The sequence below is a fragment of the Larimichthys crocea genome, chromosome VII (genome assembly GCF_000972845.2).
Source record: "Larimichthys crocea isolate SSNF chromosome VII, L_crocea_2.0, whole genome shotgun sequence".
Lineage (NCBI taxonomy): Eukaryota > Metazoa > Chordata > Actinopteri > Sciaenidae > Larimichthys > Larimichthys crocea.
The window spans coordinates 896,054-909,686 of NC_040017.1; the positions used below are offsets into that span (position 1 = coordinate 896,054).

The following is a 13,633-nucleotide window of genomic DNA, read 5'->3' on the forward strand; positions in this document are numbered from 1 at the left end:
CTCCCCCTGCTTAACCCTTTAAACCGAGACACACATACACACAGCCTGACACACACACACACACACTGTTTCACATTGTGACTTTGGTACCAAACACTGAAGATAAATGCTTAAACAACATGAAATATTATTTTCAGTCAAACAGACAGAATAACGCCGTCTTGTGATCATAATAATTTGTACTTACTTTGTGCCACTTGCTTCATGTTTAGATTAAAAAACATTTTCCACAAGTCATATTGTGGGTTTTGAGTCCAGGCCGATCATCTGTGTGTGTGTGTGTGTGTGTGTGTGTGTGTGTGTGTGTGTGTGTGTGTGTGTTTGTGTGTGTGAGCACACAGCAGCAGAGAAAGCTCTTCCTATAAATACTTACATTACTCGACTCTTTCTAAAAATACAGGCCGTACACAATACTAAAGGAAATGCTGATTGACGGTGACTGAGGAGCGGCTCAAAATAGAGCCGGACCCGGGGCACGCAGGACACGGCCCATGTTAACACAAGAACAATTAATAGACACACTGCTGCTGCTAATACTGCCACTGTTACAGTTACGGTAATATTAATAATAGTAATAATAACAATAATAATAATAATACAATGAAGAGAACAATACGCCAGTTTTATCCAGTTAAAGATCAATTACAAAAATCAAAATAATCAAGTAAAAAAAACTTGTGAAAATGTAACCATAATTTAACCCACACATATCACCATCTATGTAAAACTTATTTTAATATCACGTGAAACATTTTCCTTTAAAATTCAACAAACCACATGCACAATCTGCCCCCCCCAGCCCCCCTTTCCTATGAAACATTTGACCGACAGAGGGCGCTCCTGCCCCACGTGTGTGTGTGTGTGTGTGTGTGTGTGTGTGTGTGTGTGTGTGTGTGTGCAGGTCTACGGGTGTAAAGAAGATGACTTCATTAAAAATTCTCACTTCATTTCTTCAGCTGTTCTCGCTCTCATTATAACAACAATAAAATGTAATAATAATTCTGATTATAATTTTAATAATAACAATAATAATGATGATGATACGGTTGCAGGATTTCAGCACAACGATTTTTTTATTGAAATTGTGAGACAATCAAAAAAAAAAAAAAAAAACCCGGACAACCAGCATAAACAAGATACTTTCATCATCTTTAAATATACTTATGAATAGATATGAATGATGCGCCCATAGGAGGAATTGCTTTGAACGTCTCCTGGCTGGAGTGAAATAACCTGAGGTGTTTTTGAATCCATGTGGAGCTCTTCTCCTCTTTTCGTTTCTCTCTCTTCCTCTGTATTTGTCGGTGGATGCAGACTAAAACATGGCACACACGTCTTCTAAAAATCAGCGATGCTTCATACACAGTTTTTTTTTCAAACCAACAAGCGCTAAATAGCTTTCATCATTTACAGTATATGTTCATGTAAAATGAGGGAGGGAGGAGGAGGAGGAGGAGGGAGAGGAGGAGGACAAAAAGCAACGAGATAAATTCAAAATATATACACGCTAATATACAGCCTTGAATAAATTAATACCAATTGCATATTCTTGGATCTTAGCTTTATTTACAGAATTTGTTTTTTTATCTTTAATTACATAAATAGTTCAGAAACAAATTTTCTGGCATGAAATGATAAGCGGTTCTTTCTTTCTTTGTGTCGTTCAGCTTCACGCCTCTCTCTTTCTTTTCTTTTTTTTTTATTCTTTCTGTCTTTTTGTTGAAATAATCAGGCCTGGAAAACAAAAAAAAAGTTTTTGGATGCAGCTGTGAGACCTGCCTGTCGGCTGTGTTGAGGCTCCTGATCAGGTCTCGACTCGGCTCGGTTCGGCTCGGGCCTGGATGCTCAAATGCTTCAAGTTAACCAAAACTCAAACACACACTCTTCCAACCGTGCGCCGCTCAGTCTGCGGAGCTACAGGCCCTCGGGCTGGTTAGACCGATATATGGAGCCGATACTGGCCTTCATGTGGTCCAACTCTGATACACTGGATATGATGACGTTTGACTGATTATATTTTTTTGCAGTGGAACTGATCCTGGATCTGAAGTGGTCACATTTTTTTCTTTCATGTTTTAGTGTTTCCATGTATATTTCATTACATATTTGATAAACTGACTTCATTGTTATTTTGTAGGCTATATTATTGTATTTCTTTCATCCATGTAGAAATGTAGTCCAGAGATTCAGGGGAGAGTTTTGTTGCCTGATGGTGGTTGAAATGTTCCAGCCTCTCTAAAGGAGAAATTCCAGAATTTTAAAAAGATTCAATTTAATTATCTGGACTAAAGCTTTGTTCCAAAAAATACCAGTTATCGGCCTTCATCAACTCATATCGGTCAAACCCTCATCCCAGTCTCTGTAATCTGCTGTACAGGACATATGCACTTATAGTCCTCCGGTAACAGAGTCTTCATCACTTGGGAGAGTCTGCAGTTGGGGAGGGCTCCCTCTGGCCCTCCAGGCCGCTCACCAGTCTCTGGATGCTCTGCAGCTCATTCACTGAGTCCTTCATGGAGGTTTTGGGAGATGAGGTCCTCCCACTTGACCCTCCTGTCTTATGGTTGATGTGGTGCTCTGGGGCTGGACTTGTCTCCCTGCTGCCCGGTTTGGAGGATTCAGAACCTGGGTTTAGGCTGCCCTGCAGGCCGGTGGTGAGCAGGCTGGAGCTCTGAGGGAGTGACACTGGGAGTTGGTAGGGGTTGAAGCGGAGCCGGGGCCTGGATGAGCCCAAGAAGGGATTCCTGGAGAGTGGGCTGGAGGTGCTGGTGGCTGGGAGGGCTGAGGCTGAGGCTGCCGCTGCAGCTGCCGCCATGTAGGTGTAGGGGTACGGGAAAAGACCTCCAAACGGAGGCATGGGGATGCCCTGGAATAAGAAAAGAGAAAAAAGGCTTGAAGTTGAAATGTGCACATCACTATTTCCAGTCAAGTGGTCAAATAATCAAATTAGTGAGACATTTTTCCAGCACACAAACAACCAAACAACTCAGCGTCTTCAGATGATTTAAAACAGATTTTCATGAAAATGTAGGGCAGACCTGACACGAACACTACGAATGTTTCCCTTCTTTGAGTGTAAAATTCTTATTACACATAAGACTTACAAGATTACACAGAAGCCTGATAACACGTTTAAACATGAATCTGAAATCTATACATGTTAATGTAAGACAGCACAGACATCCTACAGAGACATTTGGCTTCAGTGATCATGCTTATAATAAGCTCTAAATAAAACAGGCTGAGGTTTATATGAACAGATATGGTCCTAAGAAGGTCAAACTTGACACCTTATCCTGTCTACACTCTCAACATAAGGCTCCAACTCTCCTGTCCGGTCTGACGTCAGATCAGTGCTACAGGTGTACAAACTGACTGAGTAACCTTCCTTACCTGAGAGGCGAGCATGTGCTGGGACAGATGGAAGGGGAAGGGGTTGGGGGTTCCTCCTGTGCCCTGGGCAGAGAGGCTGCCATTTTCCAAACCACTTGCTCCGGATACAGAAGCCAATAGATGCCCCATGCCCATAGCAGAAAAGGCTCCAGGGGCCATGGCAAACTGCCCAGGGTGAAACAACAGCGGCGATCCGGCATTCAGAGGGTTAAAGAACTGCTGACTGTGCAGGCCAGACAGAGCCAGGCTTTGTAAGTGGCCCGGGCTGAAGTGTGAGGGGCTCTCGGTCTGGACCATGAGAGGGGAGAAGGCGTCCTTACTGGCACTGATGCCTCCGGCCTCCGAGTCCTTTGTTAACAGGTCTGTGGTGTCCTTCCTGTGCCTGCCCTCTGCTTTGTCCTTCTCTAGGTTCCTGATACTGAAAATGGAGTCGTCCTTCTTTTCCGAGCTGGGCCTGTCCCTCACGCGCTCCTCACACCTGGAGCTGTAGGGGGACACGGGTTCAGGTCCTGGGCTGTTGGAGCCAGCGCAGAGCTCATCGTGATGCTCCAGCTCCTGCTCACTGTCAGTGCATGTTTTGTCATCTACAACATAAGAATCAGAGCGAAAACAGAGGTGTGAGCAGAGTGTCCAACTATTAATCTGCCACACACACACGGACACACACACACACACACACACACACAGACACACACACACACACACACACACTAGAATGGCAGCATGAGCCCTCTCCAAATCCACACTGCACATTTTAGACCTATTCAGAAGTGCACACACATGACTGCATATTAAATCTAAATGTACGGTATTTAATCTGCAAAAACAATGTACAATATCTTTTGTATTATTTGTCAAACTGTGTGAAACTTTTGAGAATATGAATGTTGGAAAAATCCCCAAATTTGAATTAATAACCGGTTTATTACTGGATGAAGCTTTGTTAAATAAATGAGATCAGACAAAATAAAAACCAAAAGTAGATTAAGTAGATTTAGGACATTTACTTTAGAAATAAAAGTCTAATGAGAGTTTTACTTTCTGCATATCCTCAATGAGAACATTTCAACTGAAATATGAATATAATAACCATCTACAGCCAGTCATTCCATTAATCATTTTACTGTTCATATGTGCAGCTGCTCCTGTACCAGAAATACACTGACATGTATGTTATCACACAGGCCTGCATAAATGATCTTAATAATAAAATTAATAATATTATTAATAATTTCTTCACATTGCTGGTTAATTTTCTCAACCAAATTTCAGCCAATTTAGAACATCTCAAATGATTACATTTATTCTAAATATTTACAATGTCTGGATTTAATCCGGTGTCCCATATTCTCACACAAATTCATATATTGTCCCCAAAATAAATAAATAAAAAACAAAAATATTTCTCACCTCGACTGGGCCTGCTGAACCTCAGAGGGCTGGAACCGGCTCCCAGCGGGGAGTGAACTGCGTCCCTGCCGGCCGGAGGATCACTAGACGAGGCGTCAGAGTCCGCGCCCTCTCGGTCCGCCTTACACTGGTCCTCATACATCCGCAGCGACGGCATAGTCAGCTGTTTCCTGCCAATAATAATAATACAATTAATATTAATAATATTAATCGGACTAATATTAGGCCTAATAATTAACGATCATTTATGGTGATTTGGGATGTGGTAACGCTGTACACCGTGACACCATGACCTTGCAGAGGAAACATTTGGCACACACACACACACACACACACACACACACACACACACACACGCAGGTGTTTGATACCTTTTCTCTCTCCTTCCGTTCCCCGTGTCTCTGAATCCTTTGGCAAACGGGTTGTTGTCGATCTTTAGCTGCGTTATCTGTTAAAACACACAGGTATACACGTCAGAGGGGCGAACCAAATAGAAACATATAATCAACTCTTTTAGAACCAACCACTTCACCTGGCCAACATTTAGGCCAGCAGCGCGTTTTTGGATTAACACAGCGAGAAAGCAGCGCGTTGGACCGGAGCCACGGCAGCCTCGGATATTTGCATTATTAATAAAATCGTAATGATGGGCGTTATTCTCATTGGCCCCTGGAGAGAAATTCTGCCACGAAATATTCCTCTATGGGGCCAACAGGAGCCTCAGTTCCCCCCAGAAAAAAAGGCAGAGGGAGCAATACTGGAACAGATGACTATCATATCAATAATTAATACTGCGGTTTGGATCACTGCTGCTGCACGGTATACGTGCTGAAGTGGAAGAGCCCGGTGTGTGGCTCCACGTACTGAGCACTGGAGCCGGCTGAAGGCCTGTGTGGAGCTTCCAGGCTCCTGGGGGCCCAGTGAGTGGCCCTGGAACAGGACGCTTCGGGCGTTTGCTATTTGAGCAGAGAGAGTGCTTTGCAGCATCTGTCCACTGTGGCTGCAGGCTGAGCAGACTTTAAATGCCTCCTAATCGATGGTGCCATAAACTTTTACAACAAGACCCCCCTACCCCCTTCAAACACCAGCAAATACACGCACACACACACACACACACACACAAAACTCCCATTCAAAAATGCTAAATTTTAAAATAGATAAATATTCTCTTAAATCCAAAAAGCTTCTGATGCATTTTTATTTTTATTTTTCTGAGAAGATCAAATATAAAATCAAACAGAGGAGGTGTCAGCCATGTTCGATACCGCATCACAACAAAACACAACACACTCCCCACATTTACACGCCTAATTTATCCACAGCAATCACCACACAGCATCCAGGCTGCACATTTAAATCCATAGTCAAAAATATCAGCTACAGCCACAGAACAGCAATTTAAAAAAATAATAATCAGAGGGACATGAGAGTCCTCTGCAGGGAAATTAGGCGACCTACAAAATCAGATTAAATCTTCGGGGTTTGGTGGCCGTGTGCGGGGGGAGGGGCGCATGTAGGGCATTTATTATGCAAAGTATAGCAGCCATATTAGAGCAGTGTGAACACCGGCTCACCTTGTCGTTCTGATATGCTGTCACAGCCACGAACTCGGTCTCCGGGAACACGTAGGTCCTGAAGGTGCTGTAGGGGAGCTTCAGGATGTCGTTGGCCCGCACTATGTGGAACCTGGGCTGGTACTTGTGCATGGAGTTCAGGATTGTCTGGACCAACACACACAAACACACAGAGCTTCGGAGTGAATATCACAGTATTTCTTTGATGTTGTGTTCCACAGTCAAAGACGACGTGCAGACAGACAGAATGTGTTGACGCGGATCATCCCGCGCATTGTTATTGATGCTGTTATAATTACTGTGTGAGCAGACTCTCTGTAATTAGTGCGGGGCAAAGGGAAAAACCTGACCAGGCCACACATGTTGTCATGAGGCTTCAGAACCACAGAAACAAAAAAAGGTGATTTATTTGATCCAGTTTGCATCCGGACAAAAGCTACAAATGTTCTCTTTCATTCATTTGAAATGTAGAATTAGAGCAGAGGGCCTGAGAGCCCTGACACACGCTTTATTTAGAACGCCTTTCAAAATAAAATGCATTTTAAAATACACCGTAAAAAATAAATCATATATAAAACACAAATCAGACAATATAAACGCGCGATTTAAAGTGTCCATATTTTTAAAAAAGACAATAGGATATGATGTTCACAGACACAGACAGCAGACACACGTGTGAATCAGGTCTGTGGAGAAAAAGAAATCGTGGCCAGTAACCGATTGCAAATTCAGACTGACATGTAAATGTTGAATTTGTTTCCAGTCGGAAAGCACACTCAACACACTCAGTCAGATGGACTCTCACACGTTTATCATTCGCTCCGATTATTTCTCACTCTGCGTGTCCGTGAACGCAGCACAGAAATCAAGTGAAATATATAAAAAAAAAAACATGCAACACGCAGGCCAAACTACCTGACACTGAACACACCATACACCTATACTATACTATACTATACTATACTATACTATACTATACTATACTATACTATACTATACTATAGTGTTAGGTTACAGGCTGGAGGGATATCAGACTCGTCATTCAAGCTCATTTCTCGTCATTTCTCTGTGACCCGGTTGGATGATACATCTAATCCCTCAGCCTTCTAAACACTCATCTCACAGATGTTTTTTTTTTTTTTTTTTTTTTTTAAATAAAACCTCGCTTAGAAATAAAATATCTAAAATGTCATGGAGGCCCTGAGCTTCTGCGCAGAGCTGCTCTGGGTCTGGATCTGGGTCTGGGGGTCTGGATCCAGGCTCTGATAATATTGTGGAGAGCTGCAGGGAAACGTAAGCTGTGTGTGTGTGTGTGTGTGTGTGTGTGTGTGTGTGTGTGTGTGTGTGTGTGTGTGTCAGCGGCTGTGGGAAGTCAAGTGGCGACAAAGTGTCAACAGATTCAGACTGTAAAGACGTTGAGCGACGTGGATGTGTTGTGTTTTTCACATTTATATTTCAGATGTGTGTTTCTTTGTCTCGTGTGTTTATGTCATGGACCCTCTGCGCAGTCTGAATAACGAGTTCTGTTTTTATTTTTTCCCTTTTCTCCTGGCTGTTTCTTGTTATTATTTTGCCGCTGCATCGACCCACTTTTTCACACATGCTTCATAAAAATTTCATCTGATCTTTAAAAAAAACACTCAGTCCCGTCTGCTCCGACAGCAAACACCTCACACAGCATGTAAATATGAAAAAAATGTCTCAGGCGAGAGAGGAGAAAAAAACCTGTCTACTTACAAATCCGTGCTTGTCTGAGATGTTGTTGGTCAGCTTGAGTTTATGGAAAGCAACAGGCTTTGCCATCCACTGCTCGCCGGTGGCCGGGCTGTCCGGGTGGATATACATCCTCTTGGGCATCTCCGGGTCGGCCTTACCCGCCACCATCCAGCGGGAGTTGTGGAACTTGTAGCGGCAGTCGTCCGCCGCCACGATGTCCATCAGCAGGATGTATTTGGCTTTTTTGTCGAGGCCGTTTATTCGCACTTTGAACGGAGGGAACATCCTCCTGCAGGGAGAAAACACACACACACACAGTCAACACACACGCCGAGATTCAAGCAGCAAAACACACAACATCACATTATCACAGTGGACCTGAACAAATGTGACAAAAGCGGCATTGAAGGCGACGCAGAGGAGAGAAAAACACGGAGCTGTGACAAGAGGAAATATTGTAATTGTCAGATATTACACGCAATTAGGCGACAGCAAAACCATAGTGTGTGTGTGTGTGTGTGTCTGTGGTGTCTCTCTCTCTCTGTGTGTTGTCCAAACCCTACACTACAAAGCTGAGCAGTATATTTATGACCACACCACTTCACGTCCCTGCTTTTTGAAGTGACAGCCTGTTTATAAAATCCAGAAGCTCTGCAGTTTGAGAGATAAAAGCTGATTAAGAGCTCAGGAAACATTTTAGCCCAAAATATCCCAAATATGTCCTCTGATCAGTCTGTGGCTAAATGATAAATATTTCTAAATAAATGGAGGTTTTACTCATTTACTGTTTGGATACTTTGGTGACTAAATGAAGTCAGTCAGATCTGCATGGAGTTACAGCACTGACCTCCATTTAAAAACACTAGATTTCGTGTAAAATGTGGGTCAAAGCTCACGTGTTATTTGTTTGTTTGTTTATTTGTATTAATCGTTACAAACTAACATTCGGTGGGAAAAACCACCGACCAGCACAGGCCTGAGCTCCCCGTTTATTAACGTGAATAAACGGATTTTTTAAAAGCTGCTTTCAGACCCTCCAGTGGCTCTTTCTCTGCATATATGCAAAGAAACTGTGGTTTAAAATATGAAAATAAAATACTGTCTGCATATCCATGAGAGGAATTATAGCTCTGGGTAATTCTTACCTTCCGGACTTGGTAATAACCATCTCCGTCCCGAGTTTATGAAACTGGTCCCAAAGATCCTTGGCTTCCAGTGTAACTTTAGGGTCGTCGTCGACTTCCTCCTCGGGCTCCAGGCTCTTCATGCTGCGGAGATGAGCCGCCTGATGGTGGCTCAGGGCCGGGTGGAGCCCAGCCTCAGCCGCCCCGGCCAGGCCGTGATCCGGGATGGGCTTGGTGAGCGCACCGGGAGGCAGGCTGAGCGCCGGGAAGAAGGAAGGCTGCGCGGCCGCTAGAAACGCGGACATGGGGAAGTCGGTCGGCCGGTGTGCGTGGAAAGGGTGATAAGCCATTGCAGTCCCTGTAAAAACTGGATCTCTCATCGGTGCATCCACAAAAACCGAAGTGAAATAATGGATATCTTTAGTGGTATTTCCCCCCAGACTAGAGCCAGTGTAGGTCCGCGCTTCGCGAGCAGTTTATTTCTGTGAAGCGGTACAGAAGAGTACGGCGCCTTGTCAAACACACAGCGCGTTATCAGGGTGAAGAAAATAGCCCGGAGTTGCTGTTGATGTGCTTTTCCTTTGGTTCCTCCGCCGAGTCCCTCAGTGGAAACGGCGCTGTGAAGGCAGAGCCCGGCTGCGCTGTGAACCGCTCAGAGAAAGAAGCAGTTTCTCTGCTTCAGTCATCCCACACTGACTGGAGAGATGTGGCCCCGTTCACTGCAGATCTGTGACTATCTCACATGTCCTTCCTGCCTCCATCCCCAACACTAATGAACCAAGCCCCTTTGATTGCTGATTTTACGCTTTCTGGACCAATTGTGGGCCCCTATAGGCGTGGTTCTGACAGCTCGGGCCAGACTCTAGAAGAGGAGGGGTGGGGGACAAGAAGGTGTCGGAAGCATTAGCAGTAAGAAAACATGTCAACAGAATAAAATATTAACCAATGACAGGAAAGATCGGGAAATCCCACCCCCATTTCCAAGCCAAACACCGGGTCAGCCCTCAGTTCTTGGCCGGTGGAGGCATCACCTCTCTCGGCTTGCGTTTTTACAATGTCGCCTCCGGAGAAACCAACCTGTCCACAGCCTCAGTGTCTTTAACGCACCTTAAACAGAGGAACAGCTCCACTTCTCCACGTCTGCCTCTGTCTTTTAGAACAACTCCCAACAGTAAATCCACGACTCGCAGCTCACGCTCTGCATTCCGGAGAGATTTATTTCAAAGTGCTGCTCTGCTCTCTCGGTCGCTCTCTATAATAACCGACTTGTAATTATTCCATGTTATCGGCTGTTTTGACGCTTAGGCTGGATTTGCCTCACACTAGCCCAGACTATGTTAGCTGTGTGTACACTGACTCCAGGCTCATACAGCCCCGGCTCCCCCCGGGCGAGAGCCGCTTATCTGTGCGCTTTGCTGATCGGGCTGACGGGAAGGCGGCAGCAGCAGCGTAATAAAGAGACGGGGCTGGAAAAGACAAACCCAGATGCTGCGTGGAGGAAAAAGAGGAAACCAGATGAATGAATTCTGAGGGAAAAAGCAGAGAGGAGGAAAAGCGGTGAGTGCTCAAACTCTTCTTGTTTGGATAAAGTTTCATATTTTTCAGACTTTTTTTTTTTTTTTTAGATTTGTATTTTTAAACGAGGCAAAAAATATTTTTTATTGTCAGAGCAGATTTCTTTTATTGTTCCTGCTGTTTTACGTCGTGCTGATTTTGCGCAGTATCGTTTTGAATGTGAACATCAAACAAGCGCAGCGATGAGATGATTTAGTGCTCAGCCTCCGAGCTCAGGGCAGGCCGTGGTAGCGTGTAATCTCCGACAGGTTGTATTTTGTCAAACCACGGACAGTGCAGGGCTCCGGGAGCCACGGGGCAACCCCCCTCCCTCCCTCTCTCTCCCCAAACCAGCCTCCCGTGCACTCCGCTCTGCTGAGCTCCTTTAGAGAAAATCCAGCTCCGCAGCTCTTGATTAACTTGGACTCAGTTTGTTAAGGAGCCGCTCGGCGCCAGTCGGCTGATGCGCCACAATAAGAACAATCTCTTGTCTCTTTATATTTACCCTGAAGTCCTGCATGTGCGAGCCCCTCCGGCCCCCTCAGCAGCCTCATCTGCGCCTCAGCTCCACTCTCTCTGCCTCGGTCATGACTTGGTGTCAGATGTAATTTTTTTTTTTTCGTTTTCTTTCTTTCTTTTTTTTTTTTTTTTTTTTGGATAAACAGCTGCTCTCTCCGGGCAGGAAGGACGGTGGTGTGGGCCACAAGCGTCGACATAAACTGAAACAAAAAGTGATAAGCCTTCTGAATGAGGCTGTTAGACACAACTGCGCATTTCCTATTAACCCCTGGAACGTCGCCGTGTCTCGGTGGCTTCCGTTGACAGGCACACAAAACTCTTACTGGCCAGTAAAAATGACTAGAAGATTATTTATAAATATTATTATTAATAATACATTCAATTCAAATAAACCCTCTCATAATCTGTCATTTCAGAACTGTAAAACAATCATAGTCACTCTGCTTTAGAGATAAAAGGTGCAAAACTTTTTTAAAACTTAAATGTGACGCAAAAAATGCATCTCCACAAAATTCCGCAGCAGCGGGCACGTGTGTGTCAGATCCAGCATGTGATTTAAGAGCATGAAATGTTTACACATCTCCACTGTGTTACACACTTGTTGCTCGGCTTCCATCAGACTGATACAGCCATGCGTCAGGAGTCAGCAGGCCAGACAGGAGCAGCTCCACTTGTACCTGAGCGAAGCCAAAACAGCCTGTGCAAAAAAAAAAAAACACCTGGAAACAGACACAGAGTCCCCGGAGCATCCAGCGTTTGGCACAGTGAGGGGCATCAACAGCAGAGCAAGTGACAATGTGGAGAAAAAAGTCTTTTCTGTCGGCCAGGTGTTGGAAAGAAACGCCAAAGAGCATCAACTTCACGCGAGAATGTAAAATCACCATGAATGCTCTCCACGTAGCTCCCAGTTTTCTTCACAGTTAGATTGTGCTGTGTATCTGCTATAATTTGGCCGGACAGCTGACTTGTTTGAAATGCTGCACCTTCAGATTTATGAAATGACAGACATGTAGGAGCGCCGTGGGAGCAGCGGCGGTTTGTCAGACTTTTTTTTGGAGCTGCATGCAAGGCGCTTTAGAGAGGAGGAAAAAAAATTAGCAACATATGGAGGTGGATAACGGTTTTTCTGCCGGAATACTCAACTGGATAATTGTATCAACAAATGCTTGTGCAAATTAGTCACCATTTATTTGTTCTGTGCCGTCAACGGTACAGAAATCTCCATTACGCGCGATTTAAAAGTCATTAGGTGGAGAGGAGGACTGCTCCGAGCTGCTGCTACATCTACATGGAAGGGGCGCAGTGCTGATAGATTAACACATTCTTTGTGCTGGGCATTAATGAAAGCAGACAGTAAATATGTTCCTTATACTCTGGAATGTATGTGCTGGGTGTCAGATGTGGAAGAGAAGCAATCTTCACAAAGAGTTAGAGAACCTGCGAAAAATGCGCAAAATGAAGTTTGGAAACCTCTAAAAAAGCCGCAAAATCAGATTTTTTGTTCCCAAATTTTCTCTTTTATTTGTGCCTGAGATAATTTATGACTTCCACAAAAATGTTTATGTGTATCTTAAACCCACAAATAAGTCAGAACGAGCAGGTTTGGGGGTTTAAATTCAGTATTTGATGCAGAGCTGTCAGTCACCCTGTAAGCTGGGCTTCTATTTAAAGTGAATTAAGTGCGTGCAGGACGCGTTCCATACAGTAGGAAGTTGACTAAAGCTTTTCTGTGTCCTTCATCCGTCCGCTCAATAAAACACACTCAACACAATACAGCAGCAGATGTGAAAATGTGCGTAAAAGCGTCTTCCGTCCCGCTCATTTGGCCCCCTCGTGTCAGCGATCCGGGCCAAAGACGCTCTAATTACAACATAACGGGACAGTTTTGCGCCATATTCGTCTATAATCGAGTATTGTTATTTTCTTCCTCCCCTCGACATTGTTCCTTTCTTCCTTTTATCTCTCCATCTTCTCCTCCCATCTCCCTGCATCATCTCTCCGGCTATATTTAGCGACTAGACTGAGGCCTTGGCGCCAGACCGTTTAAGACCTGTCAAAGTCCCTCATATTTCCCCTTGTCACATGGAAACCCAGCGACTTGCGGCCCTCTCCTCCTCCTCCTTCGCCTCCTCCTCCTCCTCCTTTTTCTTTTCCTTCTCCTCCTTCTCCTTCGTACTCCTCATGCAGCTACAAGCACCCCCCCTCCTCCTCTTCCCTCTTCTCCTTCATCTCCTCCACTTCCTCCTCCACCTCCTCTACAGTTCACTCTGCTAAATGAAACATATCAGTTCTCACTTGTAGGAAAAGCACAATGTTTCCTCATACCCTACCCAACACGCGCAC

General features: G+C 44.6%; 1 protein-coding gene across 2 annotated transcripts; it reads right to left on the minus strand.

Annotated features, from left to right (window-relative positions):
• Positions 1 to 1,722: 1,722 nt before the first annotated feature.
• Positions 1,723 to 11,600, minus strand: tbx2b (T-box transcription factor 2b). Of its 2 annotated transcripts, none has more exons than XM_019269500.2 (7): positions 9,239 to 11,600; positions 8,115 to 8,382; positions 6,378 to 6,530; positions 5,175 to 5,251; positions 4,804 to 4,973; positions 3,394 to 3,977; positions 1,723 to 2,866 (listed from the first exon to the last, which is right to left on the minus strand). In XM_019269500.2, exons 1-7 carry the CDS (start codon positions 9,595 to 9,597, stop codon positions 2,417 to 2,419), a joined length of 2,061 nt encoding a protein of 686 aa, XP_019125045.1. In that variant the 5' UTR covers positions 9,598 to 11,600; the 3' UTR covers positions 1,723 to 2,416. The 2 variants fall into 2 exon arrangements, with proteins under 2 accessions (XP_019125045.1, XP_010743715.1); XM_010745413.3 differs by having other exon boundaries at positions 6,378 to 6,524; positions 9,239 to 11,594.
• Positions 11,601 to 13,633: the final 2,033 nt, after the last annotated feature.